General features: G+C 47.0%; 2 protein-coding genes across 2 annotated transcripts in view; one reads left to right on the forward strand and one right to left on the reverse strand.

Annotated features, from left to right (window-relative positions):
* Window positions 1-8,355: 8,355 nt before the first annotated feature.
* The window catches only part of GRK7 (G protein-coupled receptor kinase 7), a 40,912-nt gene continuing 21,440 nt past the window's right edge, over window positions 8,356-27,827 (forward strand). The window contains exons 1-2 of the mRNA XM_050778100.1: window positions 8,356-9,170; window positions 10,661-11,098. Coding sequence (XP_050634057.1) covers window positions 8,559-9,170; window positions 10,661-11,098 — 1,050 coding nt within the window. The 5' untranslated portion in view covers window positions 8,356-8,558. The remainder of the gene's footprint in view (window positions 9,171-10,660; window positions 11,099-27,827) is intronic.
* On the reverse strand, window positions 21,397-26,704 carry LOC126947669 (high mobility group protein B3-like). The gene is made up of 3 exons (XM_050778590.1): window positions 26,440-26,704; window positions 23,278-23,406; window positions 21,397-21,863 (listed from the first exon to the last, which is right to left on the reverse strand). The coding sequence occupies exons 1-3, from the start codon at window positions 26,702-26,704 to the stop codon at window positions 21,424-21,426; spliced, it is 834 nt and encodes a 277-aa protein (XP_050634547.1). The 3' UTR covers window positions 21,397-21,423.

A 27,827-nucleotide genomic window follows, 5' to 3' on the forward strand; every position in this document is an offset into this window, starting at 1 on the left:
TTGAGATGGAGTCTCGCTCTGTTCCCCAGGCTAGAGTGCAGTGGTGCAATCTCAGCTCACTGCAGACTCCACCTCAGCATCCGCCTCCCAGGTTCCAGTGATTCTCCTGCCTCAGCCTCCCAGGTAGCTGGGATTACAGGCATCCGCCACCATGCCTGGCTAATTTTTTTGTATTTTTAGTAGAGATAGGGTTTCACCATGTTGGCCGGGCTGGTCTCGAACTCCTGACCTCAGGTGATCTGCCTGCCTTGGCCTCCCAAAGTGCTAGGATTACAGGCGTGAGCCACCGTGCCTGTCCCTTGTCAGCTTTTAACATGCACAAGACACTACCGGCCGGGCGCTATGGCTCACGCCTGTAATCCCAGCACTTTGGGAGGCCGAGGTGGGAGGATCATGAGGTCAGGAGATCGAGACCATCCTGGTCAACACGGTGAAACCCCGTCTCTACTAAAAATACAAAAATTAGCCGGGCGCGGTGGCGGGCGCCTGTAGTCCCAGCTACTCCGGAGGCTGAGGCAGGAGAATGGCGTGAACCCGGGAGGCGGAGCTTGCAGTGAGCCGAGATTGCGCCACTGCACTCCAGCCCGGAAGACAGAGCGAGACTCCGTCTCAGAAAAAAAAAAAAAAAGACACTACAGTTAATTTTTTTTCCTTTCTCTCGCAACCCCTGCAGCTCCCCATCATATGTCTCTCCCTCTTCATGGCCAAAGTTCTGTGGCTGCAACCTCCACTTCTCCATCTTCCTTCCCTCCTCAACCCTCTCCAGTCAGGCTGAGAGTCCTACTCCAAGCGCCAGGGGTTTCCATGCATCCTGCTTTCTTTCTCCTCATCATCTCAGCCTCTCAGCAGCGTTTGATGCAGTTGGCCACTCTCTCCTTGGCTTTTGTGGCACCACACTTTCCTGCTTCTCCCCAGTTTCCCTTCTCATTCCTTCTCAGTCTCCCTTACAGGCTCATCCTCTTATCCCTGAATGATAAACGTTAAAGAACCTCAAGGCTCAGTCCTTGTCCCTCTTTCAGTCTCACTCCCTTCTCTCTCCCCAGGTGGGTTCTTCAATGCCTACATCAATTATCACCTACCCTCCTATGGCTCCCAAACATGCCTCTCACTCCAGACCTCTCCTCTGAACTCCAGACCCTTCTATCCCACTGCCCACCTAACATCACCACTGGAACATCTCCCAGGCACCCCAAATTCTGCATGTTCCAAACTGAACACCTTCTTCCAGGTTTTCCCTGTCTTGGTGAATGACATAACCATCCTCTAGCTCTCCTAAGCCTGGATTCACCCCTCCATCTCCTTCTACCTCACCCTCCGTAATCATCAACTTCTGACCATTTTGCCTTCTGAATAGCTTAAGATTCCTTCTGCTTCATTCCATCTTGACAGCCAGCATCATGACTCACCTGGACTTCCTGCACCCACTCTATTCATTAAGCAGCAGCCAGTGGTATCTTTGAAACACAAATATATCCACATCATATGGCTAAACACTCCAGTGGTCTCCCATTGTTCCTAAGAGAGAGGTCAAATCCTTAAAAGGATGGCTTAACTGATAATGGTGCAGGAGTTGGTCATCATCCTGTTTGTTCTCACTTTCTCTGACTTTGGCCTTCTCTGATCTGTATCTCCAGGGGCTCACCCCATGCAAGCTCTGCAAGTGACATTTCCCAGCCTCCCTTGCCCTCTGGCTTCTAGCCAGGCTCTGCCAATGAGGAAAGACACCAGGGCATCTCTCCCCATCTCACTCAGCCTCATGTGTGACCTCTGGGAGTGGCTGCATCTCCTATCTTTCAGCTCCCACGTGACAGCCTTTCCTGCGGTCCCAGGTCCTACCAGACAGCCCCTGTATTACTTTCCTGTGGCTGCCATAATGAATTATCACAAAGTATTTCTGAAAAACCAACAAGGTTCTGTTTGTTTGTTTGTTTGTTTGTTTGTTTTGAGACAGAGCTTTGCCCTGTCGCCCAGGCTGGAGTGCAATGGCGCAATCTCGGCTCACTGCAGCCTCTGCCTCCTGGGTTCAAGTGATTCTCCTGCCTCAGTCTCCCGAGTAGCTGGGATTACAACTGCCTGCTACCATGCCCAGCTAATTTTTGTATTTTTAGTAAAGACGGGGTTTCACCACGTTGGCCAGGCTGATCTCAAGTAATCTGCCTGCCTCGACCTCCCAAAGTGCTGGAATTACAGTGTGATTAAAGCCTGTCCTAGAGGTAGGTATCAGATCCAACGGGCACATAGAGGAGGGAACAATTCATTTTCCAGCTTTCAGGAAATGTCAGTTGAAAACCACTCACTTTCCTATCAACTCCAATTATCCAGTAATCACAGAGTTTATAAAATGTGTGTTACCTTAGTGTTTACCTAATCTAAACTATTACTGTACATGAAGAAAACAGACCAGAAAAAAACATTTGCTAGATTTCAACTAGGAGCCACCTAGCGAGCCACTACACCCGGCCAACAAGGTAGTTTTGATTACTTCAAATTATTAAAAGTCTGGCCAGTTGCTGCTGGGAGGGTAAAGACCCTTTTGCTGTACTTTCCAGTAGAGGGCTTTTACTGAAAGAAAAAAGCAAAACAAAAACAAAAACAAACCTTTGCTGTGGAAGGATTCAAATCAGACGTTGTCAAAAGAAGACATACAAATGGCCAACAAGCATAGAAAAAATACTCATCACCACTAATGATCAGAGAAACGCCGATTACACCATGATACCACCTCACACCAGTCAGAATGGGTGCTGCTAAAAAGTCAAAAAACAAATGTTGGTGAGGATGTGGAGAAAGGGAATGCTTATACAATTTGGGGGATAATGTAAATTAGTACAAACTATATGGGAAACAGTATGGAGACCAGGCATGGTGGCTCACACCTGTAATCACAGCACTTTGGGAGGCTGAGGTGAGAGGATCACTTGAGACCAAAGGGGTCGAGGCTGGCTGCAGTAAACCATGATCACACCACCGCACTCCAGCCTGGGTGACTGAGTGAGACCCAATCTCAAAAAAAAAAAAAAAAAAGTAAAAACCAATCTGGAGAACTGCCATTTGGTCCAGCAATCCCACTACTGGGTATCTCCTCAAAGGGAAATAAATCATTATATTAAAAAGATAACTGCACACATATGTTTATCACAGAACTATTCACAATAGCAAAGATATGGAATCAACCTAAGTATTCACCAATGGGTGACTGGGTAAAGAAAATGTGAGTGTGGCCGGGCGCGGTGGCTCAAGCCTGTAATCCCAGCACTTTGGGAGGCCAAGGCGGGCGGATCACAAGGTCAGGAGATCGAGACCACAGTGAAACCCCGTCTCTACTAAAAATACAAAAAATTAGCCGGGCGCGGTGGCGGGCGCCTGTAGTCCCAGCTACTCAGGAGGCTGAGGCAGGAGAATGGCGGGAACCCGGGAGGCGGAGCTTGCAGTGAGCCGAGATCGCGCCACTGCACTCCAGCCTGGGCAAAAGCATGATACTCCGTCTCAAAAAAAAAAAAAAAAAAAGAAAATGTGAGTGTGTGTGTATGTGTGTGTGCATGCATGTGTATGTGTATACATCCGTACATGGAATACTACTCAGCCATAAAAAAGAATGGAATCATGTCTTTTACATCAATGTGGATGGAACTGGAAGCCACTGTTATGTAAGTGAAACAACTCAGAAAGAGAAAGTCAAATACAGCATGTACTCTCTCAATAATCAGTAACTAAATAACATGTACATATGTACATAGAGAGTAGAATAATAAACACTGAAGTCTAGGAAGGATGGGAGGGTAGGAAGGTGGGAGTAGGGGTAAGGGATAAGAAATTACTTAATGTGTATAATGTACATTATTCAAGTGATGGCTACACTAAACGCATAGACTTCATCATTATGTAATATAGCCATATAACAAAACTGTGCTTGTACCCCCTAAATCTTTTTTTTTTTTTTTCGAGACTGAGTGTTGTTTTGTCACCCAGGCTGGAGTACAGTGGTGCGATCTAGGCTCACTGCCACCTCTGCCTCCTGGGTTCAAGCAGTTCTTCTGCCTCAGCCTCCCAAGTAGCTGGGATTACAGGCACCCGCCACCATGCCCAGCTAATTTTTGTATTTTTAGTAGACCCGGAGTTTCACCATGTTGGTCAGGCTGGTCTCAAACTCCTGACCTCAGGTGATCCACCCATCTCGGCCTCCCAAAGTACTGGGATTATAGGCATGAGCCACTGCACCCAGCCCCTAAATCTATTTTTAAACAACAACAACAACAAAAGTTGTTAAACTATTAACAACTTGAAGCTAAAGAACAACCTGGGTTCTTTGGGTATTTTGTTTTATTTTATTTAATTAATAAATTAATTTTTCCCAAGACAGAATCTTGCTCTGTTGCCCAGGCTAGAGTACAGTGGCATGATCTCAGCTCACTGCAACTTCCGCCTCCCAGGTTCAAGCAACTCTCCTGCCTCAGCCTCCCAAGTATCTGGGATTACAGTCATATGCCACCATATGCAGCTAATTTTTGTATTTTTAGTAGAGATGAGGTTTCACCATGTTGGCCAGGCTGGTTTCAAACTCCTGACCTCGTGATCCGCCCATCTCAGCCTCCCAAAGTGCTGGGATTACAGGCATGAGCCGTTGTGTCTAGCCTTTTTGGGTATTTTAATGCTAACATATTAGTCTGCTTCAGAACTTACACTGCTCAAAATAGCTTCTCTGTGTTTCTAAGACCATATAGCACTGCCCTATATTACTTCCTAATTCTTGATCTTCAAATAGATATGCTATTGGACCATGCAGAGAATTGTGCATTTTAAAGGATGGTCAGTTTCTTATTAGAAACTTAGCTTTACTATTTTCCTTAAACAGTTAATCTTAGGATGTATTTTCAGAGAGAAAATTTTAAAATTAAGAACATGTACAGCATTAATAATGCTTTAAATGATGCAAAGGGTAATGAAAGGCCTGGGCAAGAGCACTTTTTTCTTTTCCCTAGGTTACAAAATGGGTCCCAAAAATACTAAAATATTTAAATTGCTTTCTACTATCATAAAAGTTATGATTTTTCATTCAAAATGAAACATCCCTTAATCTAAAATAAAAGTTGAGGTCAGGTGCAGTGGCTCATACCTGTAGTCCCAGCACTTTGGGAGGATGAGGCGGGCAGATCACTTGAGGTCCGGAGTTCAAGACCAGCCTAGCCAATGAGGTGAGACCCTATCTCTACTAAAAATACAAAAATTATCTGGGCGTGTTGGCATATGGCTGTAATCCCAGCTACCTGGGAGGCTGAGGTACGAGAATTGCTTGAACCTGGGAGGCAGAGGTTGCAGTGAGCCGAGATCATATCACTGAACTCCAGCCTGGCCAACAGAGCGAGACTTTGTCTCAAAAAAAAAAAAAAAAAAAAAAAAAAATGAAAACAAATTGAAAAAATAAAATGAAAATAAAGAAATATATCCTCTTTTCATATGACAGAGGTTAGTCTTATTTTTGTGGTGGAATATAGTAAATTGTTGAGTTACAATAGTGTGTTAGAAATCTTGCATGATGTTTAACAAATCTGACCTCCCTGTCTTCTAGCTGCATGGGGCATCACAGCTTTCCAAGGTCCCGTGCAAATACTGAATTGGCTGCGCTATACTAGTTGTGCATGGGACACAGGAACCCATCTTCTTCTATATCCCTTAGGCCTTTCTCCTCTCCAATCTGCATATTAGAAAAGCAGAATTTTGGACTAAATTTTGATGATTGATCGTCGTGATTTATTATTATTATTTATTATTATTTATTTATTTATTTTTGAGACAGAGTCTTGCTTTGTCGCCCAGGCTGGAGTGCAGTGGTGTGATCTCAGCTCACTGCAAGCTTTGCCTACCGGGTTCACGCCATTCTCCTGCCTCAGCCTCCTGAGTAGCTGGGACTATAGGCACCCGCCACCACGCCCAGCTAATTTTTTTTGTATTTTTAGTAGAGACGGGGTTTCACCGTGTTAGCCAGGTCTCGATCTCCTGACCTCGTGATCCACCCACCTTGGCCTCCCAAAGTACTGGGATTACAGGCGTGAGCCACCGCGCCCGGTGTGATGGTCGTGGTTTAAAAGCTAATACTTTTGATCACTTCTTTGTGCCAGGCATTTGGCATTTAATTCTCTCAAAGCTTACCCAAGAATCAACATTTATTACCTGTTTTATAAATAATGAAACTAAGGCTCAGAGAAGTTAAGTAACTTGCTAAAAGTCACACAGCTAGGACTTGCTAAAGCCAGGATTCAGATTTCCCAAGCAGTGCTGGACTTAGTGCTCGTAACTATTGGGCCACATCTCCAACCCCAGGTTTCTGGTACGTTTCCCCACTTGGTGCAAGGGATGCTGACTGTGCCCAGCACTTTTGACAAAGGGCGTGCTCTGCTTCTAATATAAGAATTCAATGCTGTTCTTTAGTTGAACCTATAACTACTCTTTCATTAAGTTGGGAAAAGCTCTGGATCCTATTGGTAGCAATCACAGAAGTGTTCCAGCCGGGCATGGTAGCTCATGCCTGTAATCTCAGCAGTTTCAGAAGCCGAGGTAGGTGAATTACGTAAGGCCAGGAGTTTGAGACCAGCCTGGGCAATACGTCTCCACTAAAAATACAAAAATTAGCCAGGTGTGGTGGTGCATGCCTGTAGTCCCAGCAAATCGGGAGGCTGAGGTGGGAGGATCCCTTGAGCCCAGGAGGTCGAGGCTGCAGTGAGCTGAGATTGAGCCACTGCACATTAGCCTGGGCAACAGAGTGAGACCCTGTCTCAAAACAGAAAAAAAAAAAAAGGAAAAGAAAATGTTTCATTTTAAATAGACCTTCAAGGAGTTCATAGCATACATATTCACCAGTGAAAGCATGTTTTTCCCCAGTGATAAGCTTAAATATCTCTGTGATATCAATGCTACCATTTTCTCAAGGTTCTACCCTCCTAGGCTGCCACTACATTCCTAAGAACCACGGGAAAAGGCATTTGTTCCTCCGAAGAAATTCTCAGACCAATTTTTCACTACTGAACAACGTGGACCGGGGTAACATAAAGAAGAGAAAAGTACCAACATTTCCCGTGTGGGTTTCAAAGCAGGCAGCATGGTTCAGAGCAGTGGGCACCAGTGCAGATCACCCAACTCCACGGCAGAGGTGATAGTTTCCAGCGCAGCGGTGCAAAGCCAAAGGGCACCCACGAGTTCATTACATAATTCCTGGTAGCATGAGGCCAAGTGTGTATCTGCTCTAGGGGAACAGTCGGAGGTTCTGACAGGCAGAGCAAGGCGGTCATGACTATGTTTTCACAAAGTGTATGCTAGCGGTTGTTTGTTTAGAAAAAGACTGACCAGCTTTTTTTCCCCTCCTTCTCCCTCTTTCTTTTTTTCCCCTTGTAAACACTCTGGCATAATACTGAATGACTTTGTTTTTAAGCTGCCTTAGCCTTGCTTTGTGAAGAAAAAGCCTGAGTATCCTTTCCCTGTGGGACACAGGTTGTTATTTTTGGAGCAGAGGTTCTTAGCCTGATCTCTGTCTAGATCAATTTCTGTCTCGATGAGGCCGAGGTCTGTGACAGCTCCGAGCATCCTCCGTTGAGGGAAGCTTCCTCGCTTGGTGGGGTGCATGGGCAAAGATGTCAAGGGGCCACGTCTGAAACTTCACTGCTCTTGGTCTCCTCGCAAAGGCTCCTCAGCATTCAGAGTCTGCTCGTTAGATTGTGCCCTTGGAACAGTCGCGACCGCATGCCGGGAGTGACGTGCTTTCTGTCTTTGGGATCATGGAAAATTCTTGTCTCATTCAGAGCCCAGACACTCCAGGCCAACTCCCTTCATTTCAGGAATATGGCTTTTTCTGCTTATACTGCTTCATGGTATGTTTTGGGTAGAGATGGCCCCCTCTTTTAACCCAAGGTACTCCAGGTCACAGACTCCTCAGAGCTAAGAAGGCTGGAGGATTTTTGCAAGCTATTCAGGGTGCATCTGCACTGGCCAACACTGGAGTCCTTAGGGCCTCTGGGAACACATCTCGGGACTCAAAGCTCAAAACATCCCCTCCAACCTGCTCTTCGTGTCAGGCTGCTAGACCCTGGGAGGAAACTGCTCCTCTGCCTGACCTGCTGTTCCTAGGAGTTTACAAAGCTTGAGCCTGGTAGGAAACAAGTAAAATTAGAAACAGATTAAACTACTGCATCAGCAACAAATTAGATGACAACAGTATGATCACTTCCTTGGAACATGGTTCTAGCTAGATATTCAGGGTACAGGGCTATGTGGAGAAAGACGCTAAGATGAAGGGGCCAGTGGGGGAGGTGGCCCCAGCAGGTGTCCCAGCGGCTTTCGCCTTGGCAGGTGGGAGCATGACCTGTCATGTGCAGTTCCCGGCGGGCTATACATAGCCAGTCAAAGCTTCTTACAAGAGAAACCTCTTTCACACCCTCCATGGGTCCTACCCGCAGGCCACAGGGCTCACTGTAAATCCCCTGGACGTTGTCTCACCCGGGGAAGGGAAAGCAGCCAGCAGCCCTCCAGTCCTCTTGTGCTTTCCCTGGGAGTGTGCCCCGTGCTCAGCCATGGTGGACATGGGGGCCCTGGACAACCTGATCGCCAACACGGCCTACCTGCAGGCCCGGAAGCCTTCGGACTGCGACAGCAAGGAGCTGCAGCGGCGGCGGCGCAGCCTGGCCCTGCCCGGGCTGCAGGGCTGCGCGGAGCTCCGCCAGAAGCTGTCCCCGAACTTCCACAGCCTGTGTGAGCAGCAGCCCATTGGTCGCCGCCTCTTCCGTGACTTCCTAGCCACTGTGCCCACGTTCCGTGAGGCGGCAACCTTCCTAGAGGACGTGCAGAACTGGGAGCTGGCCGAGGAGGGACCTACCAAGGACAGCACGCTGCAGGGGCTGGTGGCCGCTTGTGCGAGTGGCCCTGCCCCAGGGAACCCACACCCCTTCTTCAGCCAGGCTATGGCCACCAAGTGCCAAGCAGCCACCACCGAGGAAGACCGAGTGGCCGCAGTGACACTGGCCAAGTCTGAGGCCATGGCCTTCTTGCAAGAGCAGCCCTTTAAGGATTTCCTGACCAGCCCCTTCTATGACAAGTTTTTGCAGTGGAAACTCTTTGAGATGCAACCGGTGTCAGACAAGTACTTCACCGAGTTCAGAGTGCTGGGGAAAGGTGGTTTTGGGGAGGTAAGTGTCACCCAGTAGCCAGGCTAGAAGGTGAAACAGAGAGCATGAAAGGGGGTAATGCTGCCTTTCTTTTTTTTAATCTCATTACTTAGAACTAATTTCAGGACCACATGTGGAGGATTTCTAGCCCCATCTCCCCAGCCCCCTTCCTTGTAGCCATGGTGTGAAATAAAACACAAATGGCATGAGAGAGACAAGTAAAATGTAGACTTGGCCAAGACTCTGTCATGGGTCTCCATCAGGAACGTGCTGAGATGCCCGGACACTTTGGAGAATGATAGCAACGTGTGACAGAAGATCTCCATTTCCCCTAAATTGTGATTATGAAGGTACTACCAGAAAAATGGATATTTAAGAAAACACTCTAACTAGCCAGGTGTGGTAGCATGCCTGTAATCCCAGCTACTCGGGAGGCTGAGGCAGGACAATCACTTGAGCCCGGGAGGTGGAAGTTGCAGCGAGCCGAGATCATGCCACTGCACTCCAGACTGGGCAACAGAGTGAGACTCTCTCTCAAAAAAAAAAAAAAAAAGAAAGAAAGAAGGAAAGAAAGAAAGAAAACACTCATCTTGAAGTAAGGTTGAGAACCTGTTTTGTACCACTGCTGTGCCCAGCTTTCTGTTTTTAAGTAATAAAAAAATTTCAGATAAAATTTGTTTGATATAAAACTAACCATTAACCATTTCAAAATGTACAGTGCAGTGGCACTTTGCACATATGCAATGTTGGGTAACCAACACCTCAATCTAGATCCAAGACACTCTCATCACCCCTGTGCCCATTAACAGTGCCTCCCCATCCCTCTCCTCCTCCAGCCCTGGCAACCACTTGTCTGCTTTCTGTCTCTAGGGATTTGCCTATTCTGGATGTTTCACACAATATGTGATCTTTTGTGTCCAGCTTCTTTCACTCATTAGACTGTTTTGGGGGTTCATTCACACTGTAGCATGTGTCAGTACTCCATTCCTTTTTATGGCTGCATAATATTCCATTGTATGGATATACTACATTTCATGTAGCCATTCATCTGTCGATGGACATTTGGGTTGTTTTCACCATTTGGCTATTGTGTGTGGTGCTGCTATTCATGCACAAGTATTTGTTTGAATACTTGTTTTCAATGCTCTTGGATTTATGCCCAGGAGTGGAACTGCTAGGTCATAGGGTGATACTATGTTTCACTTTTTAAGGAGCCACCAAACATTCCACATTTTTTATTCCCACCAGCAATGCTTAAAGGTTTCAGTTTCTCCACATCCTTGCCAACACTTGATATTTTCCTGTATTTTTTTATGAAGGTCTGCCTAGTGAGGTGAAGGAGTATCTCACTGTAGTCCCCACTTTTTCTTGAGAACACTTCTTATTTACAGCTTCTCCTTTCTCCAATGCCTGACATCTTTCCACACAACTCCTCCTTTATCATCTTCTCTCCACCTCTCTCCAGTATCATCTACTTCTACTTCTTTCTCTTCTTTTCTTTCTCCTTTAAGGTATGTGCTGTCCAGGCGAAAAACACTGGGAAGATGTATGCCTGTAAGAAACTGGACAAGAAACGGCTGAAGAAGAAAGGTGGCGAGAAGATGGCTCTCTTGGAAAAGGAAATCTTGGAGAAGGTCAGCAGCCCTTTCATTGTCTCTCTAGCCTATGCCTTTGAGAGCAAGACCCATCTCTGCCTTGTCATGAGCCTGATGAATGGGGGTGACCTCAAGTTCCACATCTACAACGTGGGCACACGTGGCCTGGACATGAGCCGGGTGATCTTTTACTCAGCCCAGATAGCCTGTGGGATGCTGCACCTCCATGAACTCGGCATCGTCTACCGGGACATGAAGCCTGAGAATGTGCTTCTGGATGACCTCGGCAACTGCAGGTTATCTGACCTGGGGCTGGCTGTGCAGATGAAGGGTGACAAGCCCATCACCCAGAGGGTGAGTGACTCTCCACCTGCCCCAAGTGCGGGGCACAGAGTTGGAAAAGAGGGGAGAGGGCTTTTCTATTCCCAGGGCAAATAGAGCCTTGGACTTAATTCTTTTGGTTTTTTTCCTAAAGCGCTTACGTTGTCATCTTGCCTTAAGAGGAGTGGTATAAGAGGATTGGCTTCATTGACTATTTGGGGGCTACTTTGCTCTCCTCTCACAGGGGATGGGGGAGCCTCCTTTGTGAGTTGGGGATGGCCTGTGCTTTCATGAGATGGAAAGAGCTGAATCCATATTCAGGGTCCGGGTGTGTCCCATCAATAACCACCTCTATGGTGCTGTGTTCCTGAGCCGACAGAGCCTTGGTTTCCTTTTCTGGAAAATGAAGGGGTTGGACTCTAAAATTCCATGATCCTAGGAGGTAAACTTTAATCAGATAAGAAAAAGAATGATCCGGCTGGGTGTGATGGCTCACGCCTGTAATCCCAGCACTTTGGGGAGGCCGAGGCGGGTGGATCTCCTGTGGTCAGGAGTTTGAGACCAGCCTGGCCAACGTGGTGAAACCGCATCTCTAGTAAAAATACAAAAATTAGCTGGGTGTGGTGACGGGTTCCTGTAATCCCAGTTACTCGGGAGGTTGAGGCAGGAGAATTGCTTGAACCCGGAAGGCAGAGGTTGCAGTGAGCCGAGATCACACGACTGCACTCCAGCCTGCTCAATAGAGCGAGACTCTGTCTCAAAAAAAAAAAAAAAAAAAAAAAAAAAAAAAAAGAAAGAAAGAAAAAGCAAAAGAAAGAAAGAAGGAAAAAAAATGATCCTCTCACACCTAGAACATTAAAAGAAAAATATCTCCTTTCCTCTTTGGTGTGGAATTGGCAAATGTTTTGCATTGGATGAAGATGAAATTTAAATGAAGATATATAGAAGAAAACAAAGGCAACTGATGTTTATTTTAATCAGTTTGGTTCAAAGTGACTTGCTGAAAATTCTTTGGTTAAAAAGGGAATTATAATTAAGCGATTATGTTAGGTGAACAATGGAGAATCTCTGGAATTCCAACATCTTTACCTCGGAGTCTCTGTGCACAAAGGTGGGGGATTCCACAGCAAGACAAGGGCTCAAACCTGGCTCTTAAATGCTTACTTAAAACCTTATTTTTGTACAGTGTTCAGCCTACAGGGCCCCAAGGAGATGAGAAAAATCATGGCAAGTTTGAGAAACTGCTGTGGTGATTTTATGTAGCTGTGAGGGAAGGGATGTTGACAAGACTGAAGGACTGGGCTTCCACAGGCGCTGGAATGCCTTCATGTAGGGGAAGAGGGGATCTTGAAGGGTTAATTTAGGAAGGGAAATGACATGATTAGATTTCTGTCTTAAAAAGACCAATGCAGCAACAATTTGGAAGGTAGATGGTATAGGTAGGGAAGTTAGTTAGGAGGCTAAGGTAGTGAGTGGCCCAGGCAAGAGATAATGGGGGTCGGTACAGGACAGTGGGATGAAAGAAGTGGGAGCAAATTGGAGCTTTTGGAAAGAGATCTGATGGAACTTCAGGAGCAGCTGGGTGTGGGGATGAGGGGAAGGTGAGGGTCTCTAGCGCCAGTGGCCAGAAGGAAGAGCAGATGTGTGGGCAAGCTGGCAAGTTAACTTGTGATTATGTTGTCTATGAGGTTCCTGTAGAAAGGGCAGGCAGAGATGTTCACTGGGCATTTAGACCTATAGGCCTGGTGCTGTGGAGGAAGACCTGGGAGAGACATGGAGATTTGGAGTCATCATGGTTTGGGAAGCAGAGGGCACTGCTGAGTCAGTGGGAAAGAGTAGGGGAAGCAGACCAGGAACAGATGCTGAAAAACACCAACATGTAGGGGATACAGAAGAAAAGAGGCCCCGAAGAGGTTTAAGAAGTAGGAGGAAAGGCAGGAGTGATACAGTCACAGGAGCTGTATCAGTTAGAGATGAGTTTCAGGGGCATATCCTAGAAAACCCAAATAACAGCAGATTAAACAAGACAGAGGTTTGTTTTTCTTATGTAACAGGGTGTGGAAATAAGCACTTGCCAGCATTAGTTCAGCAGCTGCAGGATAACGGGATCTGCATCTTTATAATTCTAGCCTTTTCCATGTGTTGCAAGATGGCTGCTGTAGCCCCAGTCATCAGGGCCCTGTTCCAGAGAGGAGAAAGGAGGAAGGGTCAGGAGTACATGGACACGCATGCAGCAGTTGAGTGTGGCCCCCTTTAGGAGCTTTCCTTGAAGCTCCATCCAACAAGCTTTCACTTAGATATCACTGGCTGGGACTGTGATCTGGCCACTTCTTAGCTGCAGGGGAAGCTGATAAATGACATTTGTGAAATTTTTTGGTTAAAAAGGGAATTACAATTAAGCGATTATAATTACTGAATTATATCTGGGCTGAGTAGAAGATCACCCGGCTCATGTCCAGGCCGTGTGTGCCTATGTTGTAGATGTGGAACTTGGGGCAGGGGTGAAGGAGGGGGTTCTAGTTAGTAAGGATGAAGAAAGGCTGGATATTGAGCAGGTAACTAGCAGCCTCCGCCACAGGAGCCAAAGAAGAGGATTTCAGGGAGGAGGGTGTGGTCAAAGTATCAAGTGCTGCAAAGAGGTAACGCCACCTGTGGGATTTGGCAGTTAGGAAATCAGTGTCAGGGAATGGTGAGGTCTCAACGCAAACTGTGGAGGTTGGATTGATCTTGAAGTAGGTAATGAGACTCTGGAAAGGGGAGACTGGTCCCTAGACGGGGACACAGTGGCAAAATGGAGTTTTGAGATGGGGAGGGCAGAGCAGGTTTAGATGGTGAGGCAAAAGCCAGCAGAGAAGGTGTTGATCCTGTGGGAAGGAAAGATAGTAGACAATGGCAGAGAATGGGAAGGAGCTGAAGTAACACTGTGTCCTCCGTGGGCGGGAAGGAGGAGCAGGCCAGGGAGGCGACAGAATGTTTGCCTCCTTGGGACATTCCTATGAACACAGGAACGCGGTGAATCATGGATCCATGTCCGCTGAGGCTGGAGAAAACTGAAGTGCAGCACTTCACAGTTTGGCATTTGTGTTGTCCATTGTGCCGAGCAGGAGCATTCCTTCTGAGTCGCCCGTGGACATGTATCACACTAACTGTTGCTATATCTCGACCTTGCTGGAGGCTTAGGGGACACATAGAGCTTTGGCTCACTCCAGTCTCCCTTCTCAGCTCCTCAGGCTCTGTTCATGGGCCATGGCCATTTGGAAGGACAGCTCCTTCCGTGGCTCCCGGGTGCAGCTCTCTGGCTCGTCCAGAACTTGAAGGAAGCTTTCTGTGCCTCCCCAGTGCTGTCCACTACCAGGAATGTATTTAGTAGAGAGGTTCACTGCCTACAGACCTTTGGCCCTTTTACCTCTGTGTCCCTCTCTGTCCACACTTCAGGGTTTAGGCCACTTGCCTCATCCAAGAAGTTTTATGCCCCAGTTTCTGGGCCTGCCACGGAAGCCCAGGGGACCATCAGGAAGGGTGAGGGGAGAGAGATGGAGAGTAAGATTGGAAGTCATAAAAAACAAAGAGAGGAGAAAGGAAGGCCTCCTTCCTTCACTGTTTCCCCTTCTACACAGCTAAGTAAACCCCCTTAGTTTCCTATTTATTGCAGCTCCCACACATATAATTGGGCTCACAAGTAGATTGTAAGGTCATTATATTCACAACATTTCACAGAAAGAAAAGACAGATAACATAGTTACAGGGCTTCTGTAACACATTCAGTTGTGATGTCAAGATACTATGTTACAGAATTACTGTGAACATTAACTCTGTGGTTTGAATGAGTCCTCAAAATTTGATGTGTTGGAAACTTCATCTCCAGTGTGGCAGTATTGGAGAGGTGGGGCCTTAAGAGGTGAGTGGATCATGAGGGCTCTGCCGTTGTGAATAGATGAATGGATTAACGGGTTATCACAGGACTGGAATTGGTAGCTTTATAAGAAGAGAAAGGAAGACCTGAGCTAGCACATCAGCACCCTCAGCCCCACACGATGCCCTGAGCCATCTCAGTACCCCTCAGAGTTCCCACCAGCAAGAAGGCTCTCACCCTCTCACCAGACATGGCCCCTCAACCTTCCTTTCCTTTTAAAATACTTTTCTTATAAAATACTCAGTCTCAGATACTCTGTTATAAGTAACAGAAAACAGGTTTAAGACCGAAGAGGTAACAAGGAAAAATCACCCTGATGATGGAGGTTGAACTCTGATTGAGTCTGAGCGGTTCTTCCCGAAAAGTTAAGGCATTGTGGCTTTGGAAATTTGGCTAGTTTCTTCTCGTTCAGAGACTCATTTAGTCTTGTATAAGTTGGGATTTCTTTCTGCTAAATATAGCAGAATACCAGATTTTGGTATAGATTTGGCAGTTCAGCAATCTCACGGACAAGACCTCTGTTAAAAATCTCCTGGCTTGGGCTGGGTGTGGTGGCTCAGGCCTGTAATCCAGCATTTTGGGCCCAGGAGGACAAGACCAGTCCATAGTGAGAACTCCATCTCTTAAAAAAGAATTTTTTTGTTTGTTTGTTTTAGGCTGGGCGTGGTGGTTCACGCTTGTAATCCCAGCACTTTGGGAGGCCAAGGCAGGTGGATCCGCTGAGGTCAGGAGTTCGAGACCAGCCTGGCCAACATATTAAAACCCTGTCTCTACTAAAAATGCAAAAATTAGCCGGGCATGGTGGTGAGCACCTGTAATCCCAGCTACTTGGGAGGCTGAGGTGGGAGAATCATTTGAACGCAGGAGGTAGAGGTTGCAGTGAGTTAAGATCACACCACTGCACTCCAGCCTGGACGAAAGAGAAAGGGTCTGTCTCAAAAAAATATTTTTTTTTGTTTTAAACTTACCCAGGTGTGGTGATGCATGCCCGTGGTCCCAGCTATTTGGGAGGCCAAGGTGGGAGGATTGCTTGAGCTCAGGAGTTCAAGGCTTCAGTGAGCTATGATCATGCCACTGCACTCCAGCCTGGGTGACAGGATGATACCTTGTCTCAAAAAAAAAAAAAAAAAAAAAAAATCTCTTGGCCTTTTCCTCCTTGTCACAAGTGGCTGTTGCAACTCCAAACATTGAGTCTGCATTCCAGGAGAAGAGAAAAGAGGAGAAAAGAACAATATCCACAGATATCTGCTTATAGCCCATTAGCCAGGACCATGTCACATGTTCACCTCTAGCAGCAAAGGAGGCTGAAAAATAGAGTATTTCATTTTCCAGTCTCTGTTTTGGGGGATGTTAAAGGAGAGGAGGAGTGAGATTAGGTGCTGGGTAAGCTGAGAGCATCTGCCATACCAGACCCCAGGAAAAAAATATTGATGAGGATTAGGAAATCAAATTCAGTTTCATTACTTGCACAGACATTGGGACTAGAGAATGATTGTGCCAATGGTGTGGTAGACAGAATTCTAAGATGGCCCCCTATCAACGACCCTTGCTTGCCCTTGTATCATCCTCTCCCCTTGAGTGTAGACAAGACCCGTGAGTATGATGAGATATCATTGCCATGGTTGTGTTATGTTACAGGGCAAATGGGACTTCACAGTTTTAATTACAGTTACTAGTGGCAGGGCGAGTTGGCTCACGCCTGTAATCCCAGCACTTTGGGAGGCCGAGGCAGGCGGATCACGATGTCAGGAGATCAAGACCATCCTGGCTAACGTGGTGAAACCTGGTCTCTACTAAAAATACAAAAAATTAGCTGGGCGTGGTGGCGGGTGCCTGTAGTCCCAGCTACTTGGGAGGCTGAGGCAAGAGAATCGCTTGAACCCGTGAGGCAGAGGTTGCAGTGAGCCAAGATCACGCCACTGCCCTCCAGCCAGGGTGACAGAGTGAGACGCTCAGAAAAAAAAGAAAAGGTTATTAGTTAGTTGACTTTGAGTTCATCAAAAGGGAAATTATCCAGGTGGGCCTGACCTCATCACACCAGTCCTTTCAATATGGGTATGGAGGCTAGAGACAGCAGAAGTCAGAACTGTGAAGCACAGAGGGCCTCCATGCACCCGGCTGGCTTTGAAGATGGAGGAGCAAGGTATGCAGGTGGACTGCAGGCACTCAGAGCTGCCTCTCCCTGACAGCCAGCAAGGAAACAGCAAGGAAACAATTCTGCCATCACCATGTACGCTTGGAAGAGGACCATGGGCTGCAGATCAGAATGTAGCCTGACCAACATCTCCATTTTATTAGCCTTGTGAGATCCTGACCAAAGAGCCCTGCCTTGCTGTGCCAGAACTTCTGACCTACGGAACTGCAAGCTAATAAATGAACTGTTTTAAGCTACTAAATTTGTGGTAATTTGTTACACATCAGTAGAAAACTCATACAAATAGTTAATAAAGGAAGGTAGCCAGGGTAATATTGTCGGGTAGCATCAAAATTAATGGAGAAGGGCTGGGCACTGTGGCTGATGCCTGTAATCCAAGCACTTTGGGAGGCTGAGGCGGGCGGATCACCTGAGGTCAGGAGCTCAAGACCAGCCTGGTCAACATGGCGAAACCCCATCTCTACTAAAAATACAAAAATTAGCCAGGTATGATGGCAGGCGCCTGTAATCCCACCTACTCAGGTGGCTGAGGCAGGATAATTGCTTTAACCTGGGAGGCAGATGTTGCAGTAAGCTGAGATTGTGCCACTGCACTCCAGCCTAGGCAACAGAGTCAGACTCTGCCTCAAAAAAAAAAAAAAAAAAAAAAATTAATGGAGAAGATATCCAGGTGCTGGACATTGTTGGAGGGATAATGTATTCCTTTCTCACAGGGATCAGAATACCTACCACAAGTCAAGTGCTGTGACTCACACCTGTAATTCTAACACTTTGGGAGGCAAAGGTGGGAGGATGACTTGAGGCCAAGAGTTTGAGACCAGTCTAAGCAACATAGCAAGACTCTGTCTCTTAAAAAAAAAAAAAAAATTACCTGGGCATGATGGTATGCACCTGTAATCCCAGCTACTCAGGAGGCTGAGGCAGGAGGATTGCTTGAGCCTGGGAGTTTGAGGCTGCAGGCAGCCGTGATCACACCACTGCACTCCAGCCTGAGTGATGGAGCAAGACCTTGTCTCTAAAAACAAAACAAAACAAAACAAAACAAAAATAATGCCTACTGCTTATTTTAATAGAACTGGAGGCTGTAATTGAATTTAGAACTCTAGACATGATTCTTCCAAGTGGGTAGCTCTTCCCTGGGTATGAGCTGTGCCTCCCTGGGGGACACAGGTCCTTTCTCACCACTGAAGGACAGTCGGTGAAGTACTTTGATGTTGTTCTACAGGCAGCAGGGAGCCATTGAAGGTTTGTGAACAAGAAAGTGCCAGGACCAGAGGAAGATGATTCTGACACTATTTAAAATGAAAGAGAAAGAGACTAGGGCTGGGGAGAAATGGGAACCTGCAAAGAGCTACTATAAAAATCCGCACATGAGGTAATGCGGGCCTGAGGCTGGATCCTGGGCTCTAAACAGAGCTCAGTCCCCTGGCCTCTTACCTGGGCTCCATCAAGATCCAGACCTTTACATGTTTCTCTTAAAATGGATCTGTCCTCAGTGGAGGGCTAGGGGACACAGAACCGCTCCTAGAACACAGTGACTTCTGCCCTGTGGGGTCTCCTGGAAGCTGGTAGCTGGGTAGTGACTCCAGGAGGTGCTTCAAGGGTGGAAAGGAGCAGGTTTGAGAAAGACCGAGGCAGACATGTGAGGAAAGGCGGGGGCTGAAGAGCATTGGCCTGAGGCTGAAACCTGAGTTCTTGTCCCAGCTTCATCACTCATTCACCATGTCTGCCCTCTCAAGTGGGCCTTAAGACGTCTCTGCAATTGCTACCACTTTTGAGTCTATGAGATAGTCTTTGAATTATCTGGAGGAGAGAAGTTTGCTGGTTTGAGAGTTTCATTCTGTTGCCCAGGCTGGAGTGCAGTGGCGTGATCTCAGCTCACTGAAACATCCACCTCTCAGGTTCAAGCACTACCACGCCCAGCTGAGGTTCAAGCGCCACCACACCTGCTAATTTTTATATTTTTAGTAGAGTTGGGATTTCACCATGTTGGCCAAGCTAGCCTTGAACTCCTGGCCTCATGCAATCCACTTGCCTCAGCTTCCCAAAGTACTGGGATTGCAGGTGTGAGCCACTGCACCTGGCCTAGGAGGAAAGAAATTTTAAACTCAAAAGATTAACAGATAGAGTAGGTTACTGTGATTTACTGGACTATCAATCAGAGTTCTTATGGGACAGAACTATGTTACTTAAGAAATATGAAATTAATGGTTTACATAACCAGGAAGCCCTGGCCTGATCCAGGTGTCTGAGCCGTGTCCCTGGGAGTCCCTGTCTGTTTCCCAGCTTCGCTCTTCTCTGTGTTGCCCTCACTATCAGGCAGGTACTCCCTGCACGGGAGCCCCAGATGCTTCATACACTTCCTACCAACTGAGAGACTCCCACAGAGGGAAAACATTTCTTTATGAATAGTTCCTTCACAGTTCCCAGAGAGGGCGCTCACTGGACAAGTCGGGTCACATGTCCAACCACAACCAATCCCATTGGCCGAGACTAGATCACTGCCTGTCCTAGGAGCCAGAGGAAGGTCTGTCCCACTTAAATCTCCTGGGTCAAGAGCAGAAGAATGTGTTCTCCACAGGAAAATCGCAATGCAATAAATGGGGACTGGATGCCAAATGGGCAAAAAAAAAAACCAAAAACAAAACAGTGGAGGCCCCTAATAACTGCTGTTACCTAAATGGTTTGAAAAGTTTAGAACCTTTCTGACCCCTTAGTCACGGGATGATGGGACCTGAGAGTTCAAGTAGGTAACTCTTTTCTACATATGAGCTGAGCCTCTTGGAACCCTTTACAAAAAGATTCTGAGTGAGGTACTGTTCTTAGCTCCATTGTACAGTTGGGAAATTGAAACCCAAAGTCACAGTACTAGTATGTGATATGATTTCAGGCACATCAGATTTAAAAGCGCTCATAGTTTTTACTCCACCTTATTGAGTTCATGCACATGGCAACACATAGCCTTATGTTTTTTTGTTTGAGACAGAGTCTCGCTTTGTAGGCCAGGCCGGAGTGCAGTGGCACAATCTCAGCTCACTGCAAACTTCGTCTCCCAGGTTCGAGCGATTCTCCTGCCTCAGCCTACCCAGTACCTGGGATTACAAGCCCGTGCTACCATGCCCAGCTGATTTTTTGTATTTGTAGTAGAGATGGGGTTTCACCGAGTTAGCCAGGATGGTCTTCATCTCCTGACCTCATGATCCGCATGCCTCAGCCTCCCAAAGTGCTGGGATTACAGGCGTGAGCCACCACGCCCGGCCAGCATTATGGTTTTTAATGCTATAAAAGGCTTTTCACTTGGTAAGACTCAGACAGAATAAGTGCATGTGATGACATTAGCGTATCTTCTCAGTCTGGTCTGTTGTGGACACCAACCACAAGCCTAACTGAACCTCTGAGAAAGGAAGACTTCAGAAAAGGATCAGCCCAGCCTGACCTACACAGGGAATGATGGCCATTAATATTTCAGAGCCAGCTTCTTACCCATAGGTGCAGTACAATTAAACATGTTCCAGCCACTGTCTATGTGCACTTTTTTTTTTTTTTTTTTTTTTTTTTGAGATGGAGTCTTGCTCTGTTGCCTAGGCTGGAGTGCCATGGTGCGATCTTAGCTCACTGCGACCTCTGCCTCCAGGGTTCAAGCGATTCTCATGCCTCAGCCTCCTGAGTAGCTGTCATTACAGGCACCTACCACCACACTCCACTAATTTGTGTATTTTTAGTAGAGTTGAGTTTTCACCACGTTGGCCAGGCTGGTCTGGAACTCCTTACCTCAGGTGATCTGCCCACCTCGGCCTCTCAAAGTGCTGGGATTATAGGCGTGAGCCACCACGCCCAGTCAACATGCACTTTTAATAAACGTGATAAGCACTTCTGCCTGTGCTCAGTTGACATCTACATGCACACAGTGAAACTAGTTTGTATCATTGTTAAATATTCCAGGTAAATATAATAGGAATATTGGGGAGCGAGGATCATGCTTGCACTTTTTAAATTCAGAATTCTATTTGGTGAGCAGTGACCTTCAGGTGTTATGCAACATGAGTCTTTAAAATTTGCTATTTTGTTAGGAATGGGAATGAGGTTACAATAGTGACCCAGAAGCTTGTTACATGTTTAGATACCTGGTCCTGCCTTGAAGTCTCTGACCAACTCCTCACATTCAGAGGGATAATGGGAGACAGAGGTTTGGTATTATATTTATTTTGAAGCATCTATTGTACCAAATACAATGCTAGAGACATACTGGAAAGGTGATTTTTTTTTTTTTTTGACAGATAAACAGTTTCTTTATTCATCCTCCTCCTCCTCCTCCTCCTCCTCTTCTTCCTCCTCCTCTTCTTCATCTTCCTCTTCCACCTTTTTCCGGGCAACTTTAGCAGGACCCTTTGCACCATCAAACTTTCCTTTTGACTTATAGTCAGCAACATCCTTCTCATACTTCTCCTTCAGCTTTGCTGCCTTAGTGATGTAAGGCTGCTTTTCACTGTCATTTAAATTATTCCACATCTCACCCAGCTTTTTTGCCACATCTCCAATAGAGATGCCGGGGTTTGTGGATTTGATCTTGGGACGGAATTCTGAACAGAACAGGAAGAATCCAGACGGTGGCCTTTTGGGAGCATTAGGATCCTTCTTCTTCTTGCCTCCCTTAGCTGGTCCATAATCCTTCATTTCCCGATCATAGCGCACTTTATCTGCCTTTGCCATTTCATCAAATTTAGATTTCTCTTGGAAAGGTGATTTTTAAAAGACCTCTGAACATGTTTTCTTGGGAGCTAATGCCTCCTTACGTCACAACCATCATGACCGTGCTCCCCAGTTTTTTTTCTTTAAGTGCTCACTTCTGAGATCTAGCTTAAGAAAGCCACATAGGAGAGGCATTCTGGTCACATGAGGCATGAAGTCATGATCACACTTTGGCCTGACCAAAATGATTACCACAGGCATTGACCAAATTTAATTCCTACTAACTTTTGACCCCTACAGAAATTTGAAATCTATTCTTAAATTATTTACCACTACCAAGGGCATTCAAAAGTATTCATTACAGTCTGTAATTACTTTTAACATTCCTTCATCCAAAAGTCATGCCTTTATTCATTCATTCACTCACTCACTTGTTTATTCCACTTATATGTATCAAGTGTTTCTCACACACCAGGACTGTTCTAAATATGAGGGATAGCAGGGCGCAGTGGCTCATGCATGTAATCCCAGCACTTTGGGAGGTCAAGGTGGGCAGATCACTTGAGGTCAGGAGTTTGAGACCAGCCTGGCCAACATGGTGAAAACCCGTATCTACTAAAAATACAAAAATTAGCTGGGTATGGTGGCACACGCCTGTAATCCCAGCTACTTGGGAGGCTGAGGTAGGAGAATCGCTTGAACCCGGAAGGCGGAGGTGTAGTGAGTCAAGATCACACCATTGCACTTCAGCCTGGGAGACAGAGCGAGACTCCATCTAAAAACAAACAAACAAACAAACAAACAAAAAAACTGAAAGAAGGAAGAGCAGAAAATGGACATGATTCCTGCCTTCATGGAACTTATAGTCTAGTGGGGGAGATAGAACTTAATAAACATTCAGATTGGGCATAGTGGCTTATGCCTGTAATCCCAGCACTTTGGGAGGCCAAGGCGGACAGATCACTTGAGGTCAAGAGTTCAAGACCAGCCTGGCCAACCTGGTGAAACCCTGTCTCTACTAAAAATACAAAAAATTAGCCAAGCATTGTAGCACAGAACTGTAGTCTACTTGGGAGGCTGAGGCAGGAGAATCGCTTGGACCCAAGAGACAGAGGTTGCAGTGAGTGGAGATCATGCCACTGCACTCTAGCCTGGGCAACAGAGCAAGATTTTGTCTCAGAAAAAAAAAAAAAAAAGAACTTAATCATTCAAATAAATATTAAATATCACTTATGATAAACACTGGGAAGACATGGTACATGGGGCTCTCCAAGGAGGATTTGACTTAATATGTGAAAATCAAAAAGTAAACCATATGGGAAATTCAACTTACATGATACTAGAAGGAAAAGAATTCACTCAGCAAAGAGGTTCCGGTGGTGTCTCAGATTGGGCTCCCTGGAAACAGACTTTGAGACAGATTTACACGTGGAAGATATTGGGGAGCAGTGATACTGTGAAATATGTATTTGGTCTTCATCCCATTTTCTGGCATCCAATTCCTAAAGTCCTCGGAATCTTCGAAGCGAAACACATCTTTTTGTATATTAATGAGTTGACTGATGGCTGGCAGCCCGTAGGAAGCTGCAGGATGGAGACTGGTCACCAGAAAAGCCAAGGCAGGATTAGAGGGTTAGGACTTTCAGCCTATCCCCCAATGGCCAGTGATTTTATCAATCATGCCTATGTAATTAAGCCTCCATAAAAACCCAAAAGGGCAGGGTTCAGAGAGCTTCCTGATAGCCAAACATGTGGAGGCTTCCAGGAAGATGAACAAGAACGCATCCACGTGCTGGGAGTGTGGCTCACCCCAGCTCCATGGGGACAGAAGCTTCTGAACTTGGGACCCTTCCAGACTTGGTCCTGTATGACTCTTCATTTGGCTGCTTATTTGTGTCCTTTAAAATATCCCTTGTAATAAACCAGAAAACATAAGTGTTTCCCCGTTCTCTGAGCTGCTGTGGCAAATTAATTGAACCCAAAGAGAGGTTTGTGGGAACCTCAATTTATAACTGGTGGGTCAGAAGTTTTGGAGGCCTGGACTTGCCACTGGCATTCAAAGTCTGGGGGCAGCCTTGGGGACTGAGCCCTCACCCTGTGTGACCTGGCACTATCTCCAGGAGATAGTGTCATAATGGATTTGAATTAGGGGACATCCAGCTGGCATCTGCTGCAGAATGGATTGCTGACTGGTCTGTGTTTTCAGAGTATTGTGGGAGAAACTGAGTTTGTTTCTTCTACTCAGGAGTGCTCTCCTGAGACGCAGCCATGAGGAAGGCAGGACTGGGCAGAGAGAGCCTCACCTCTAATGCGGCAGGCCGGGGGACTAAGACCTCAGCCATCCTTCAGGGAACTCTGGAGTTGGGATGACTCTTCTGAGTTGTCCCAAATTGAGGTGGGGTCCAGGCTTGTGTATCCCTAAGGATGCAGTCAGTGACCGTGAGCAGCTGCTGGAAAGGGGTAGAAGCCTGGGATGCTGTCCCGGCTGCAGAGGGCAGTTCCCAGGGAGGGGTGCAGCTGTGAGCCATCATCAAGCAGTAGCCCCAGCCAGGTATGGCTACATAAATTTGGGGGCTCACTGTGAAATAAAAATATAGGGCCTCTTCTTCAAATATCAGGAAGAAGTCTCCTTCCATGCTCTATTTTTCAACCAGCCATGGGGTTTGGATTTGGATACTCAAGGAGTGAGTGGAGACACTCACAGGCACCCAGGGCTCCATCCCATGCCTGGACCTGAGAAAGCATGTGCCTGACCCCAGCCCTCCCTGCTCCTGAGTCCAGGCCCCTACCAGGCAGAAAGTGGCAGTAGTCACTGGGTGAGGGTGGGGCTAGAAGTGGGAAGTGGGGAAGTAAACAGCCATGAACCCATCCCTGGGAGGCAAGCAGGTGGCAGGAGGGGGACTGTGTGAGCTGAGCCTCCAAGTACGGCTCCATCAGCTTATTGGACTTCACTTAAAAGACACAAATTCAAAGATGAATGATTACAAACAGCATTAAACCCCGGTACAAGTATACCTCTGAGCACAGGACCCTGTCCAAGGGTACTGGAAACTGGCCTGACCCCAGCAGCTGGAGGGTGGGGGCCAAGAACCTGAAAAGGGGATTGGAGCCAAGTACCACCGTAGCCCCCACAGGTGGGGAAGAGCATTTAAGGCCATGGGAATAGTCTGGGCAAGTACCCGTTGCTTTAGGGGAAATGAAAAGGAAGCCAAGAAATGAAAAGCACATTGTCAGAGGAAATGTGGTTCAAATGAAGATGGAGAGGGGACAGGGGCCAGATGGAACCAGGCATTACGGGCCATGTAAAGGACTTTGGGTGATGGTCTCTAAGCACTGGAAAAGCTGTAGCAGGGTTTCATGAAGGGGACATGTCTCAAATTTTGTTTTGAAAAGATTACCGCGGTGAAGTGAAAAACAGATTCGAGGAGATTCAGGTAGTTTGAGGTCTTTGTCATCCAATAAGAGGTGATGAGGCTCAGACCACAGAGGGAGTAGTAGAGACAGAACGCAGCGGATGAATTGGGGCGATAAAATATTTCAGAGTGAATAGGCCTCAGTGATGGTTTGGATACGGGGTTAAGGGAGATGGGGTGTCAAGAATGATTTGTTAGATAATGCTATGTGACAAGCACAGACTTAGACCCTGAGTACTAAACAGGGAACCAGGCAAACAAAGACCCTGAATACTAAACAGGGAACGAGGCAAACAAATGCCTGCTTTCATGAAGTTCCAGGAGAGGAAAGGGACGGACGAGGACATGGGCAGTGATAATACAGTATGATCAGGGTTGTCCAAGCTGGGTACATAGGAAGGGCACCCAACCCAACATGAGGACCTGGAGTCACAGGGTCAGGAAAGGCTTCCAAGAGGAAGGGACAACCAAGTTAAGACTTAAAAGGCATGAAGCTAGACAGGTAAAGAGGAAGGAGCATGGGATAGGTAAAGGGATCAGCAGAGCTCAATAGTCTTCAACGGGGGTGATTTTGCCAGACTTCCTGGGGATATTTGGCAATATCTGGAGACAGTTTTGGTTGTCATGACTGGGGAAGTCCTACCAGCATCTAGTGGGTAGAGGCCAGGGATACTGCCAAACATCTTACAATGAATAGCACAGCCCCAACACAAACCATATTCAGCCCACAACCTCCACAGTGCCACAGTTGAAAACCCCTGGCATAAAGTCCTCTTAGCACGAGGCCTGGGGCTCAGTCACAGAACAGAGTGGCTTTGCAGCTGGCTGGAGTGTGGAGTCATGAGGTGGGAGGGGCAACAAATGATACAACTAGAGAGTTTAGCAGACACCAGGCCCTAGGGGCTGGAGGAGTTGGACAAGGGGAGTTTGAACCTGTTGGCAAGGGTGCTGGGGAAGCAATGAAAGGTTTTCAGCAGGCAAGTGACAAAATCAACCTTGGGGCCGGGGTGGTGGCTCATGCCTGTAATCCCAGCATTTTGGGAGGCCAAGGCACAAGGATCACTTGAGCCCAGCAGATGGAGACCAGCCTGGGCAACACAGCGAGACTCTGCTCTATATTAAAAAAAAAAAAATAGCCTTGGAATTACAATCAAAGAGAAGGAGTTAGAATGAGCATAGAAAGGCTGGGAGGGAAGCAGAGTACTCAGGGAACTGTGGGCTTGCACATTGTCTAATGGAGTCACAGGAGTAAGGAGAGGCTGGGCCAGGGGGTCTGCAGGATGCGGCAGGAGGGGGCTGTCATCTGAGATGATACAGTTCAGGGACCTAATGGTTGCTGCATCGTCTAATCTAATATAGACACATGTTAGAAGCTCAGAGCATTTATTTAGATCATGCGCAGCTGATGAAATATGGTCCTGCGGGTCAAGGAGATAGGAGCTTGAGCGTTTGAATCCTGGTTCTGCCATTTACTCTGGCTGCTGTGTACAGATGTGCAGGCTGACCCCCTGCATGGGAGAGTGGGGGCTGACGTCACACTGGAGGCTGGTTTGCTCCATGCACCAAGACATTTGGAGTGCCTTCTAATTGGCACAAACGTGCGGCATGGGCTGGCCACAGCCCTGCACATGACCTTAGGCAAGTCAGACTGCTTCTCTGAGCCTGCTGAATACTGCCTGCCTTTAGCATTGATGAGAAGATTAAGAAACAAGGTAGATGAATGCCTAGCCGAGGGTCAGCCACTTGGTAGGCACTCAAGAAATGATTGTACAAGAAGCGCCAGACCTTCAGTCACAATCCCCACTGTTGCAACTGTTTCTGCCTCACCTGACAGGCACTGCAGTTGCTCAGGTGACCTCTGCAGCTGTGCTTTGTCCTCTGTAAGGGACAGGGAGCCTGCAGGACCCCAAGGCTGCAGCAGTGGGCAGTGGGGGAGCAGCTTGCATCTGGGTTGAGTCAAGCAGACACTCACAGTTGTCTTGCTTCCTCACAGCTGTCTTGCTTCCTCACAGCTGTGTGAGGTTTCATTTGTGGTTTTCTTCTGAGCATCTTAGAGGCACCGTGGAAAGTATGCCTCAGCCTGCTACCAGAGAGATTCACAGCACAAGAAACCACCGAAGAACATGCTCAAGTGAAAAATGGGAACTATTGATCTCTGACCATGTGCCATACCCTGCCTTTCGGTCTGGTGGAGTCTTGTGTAGCTGTCCTGCCTGAGACAACCAGAACCCAGGCATGGTAACAACACCCGCTAATATCTACTGTGGTAGCAGGCCTGCTGTGCGCCAGGTTTTGGGACGACACCCAATCTGTTTTACCGTTTTAATCTTCATCTCAGTCCCATAAGGCAAGAACTGTTGAGGCTCAGAGGGGTTGAGTAAGTGGCTGTGGGTGACCAGCTTATAAGTGGTAGAACTGGGATCTGAACCACAGCAAACCAACATTTCACCCCAGACTCTATCCCTGCAAAAAGCGTTATAGCGAGGACCCCTCTTTTAGGTTCTCTGAAATGGGTGTCCTTCCAGGGGTGTCAGGAAGAGCAGGAAGCCGCCTCTGATGGGATGCGCCCTCCCCGCCCAGGAAGTGGCGGCA

This window comes from Macaca thibetana, chromosome 2, assembly GCF_024542745.1.
Source record: "Macaca thibetana thibetana isolate TM-01 chromosome 2, ASM2454274v1, whole genome shotgun sequence".
In the NCBI taxonomy this organism is placed as follows: Eukaryota; Metazoa; Chordata; class Mammalia; order Primates; family Cercopithecidae; genus Macaca; species Macaca thibetana.

Coding starts and splice junctions, on each gene's coding strand:
- LOC126947669 (XM_050778590.1), bottom strand. CDS start 26,704: ATGGCAGAACCAGGATTCAAACGCTCAAGCTCCTATCTCCTTGACCCG. Junction 23,407..26,439: donor GCAAGCCCACAGTTCCCTGA/GTACTCTGCTTC, acceptor TCCATCCTGCAG/CTTCCTACGGGCTGCCAGCC. Junction 21,864..23,277: donor GACCAAATACATATTTCACA/GTATCACTGCTC, acceptor CACCTTTCCAAG/AGAAATCTAAATTTGATGAA.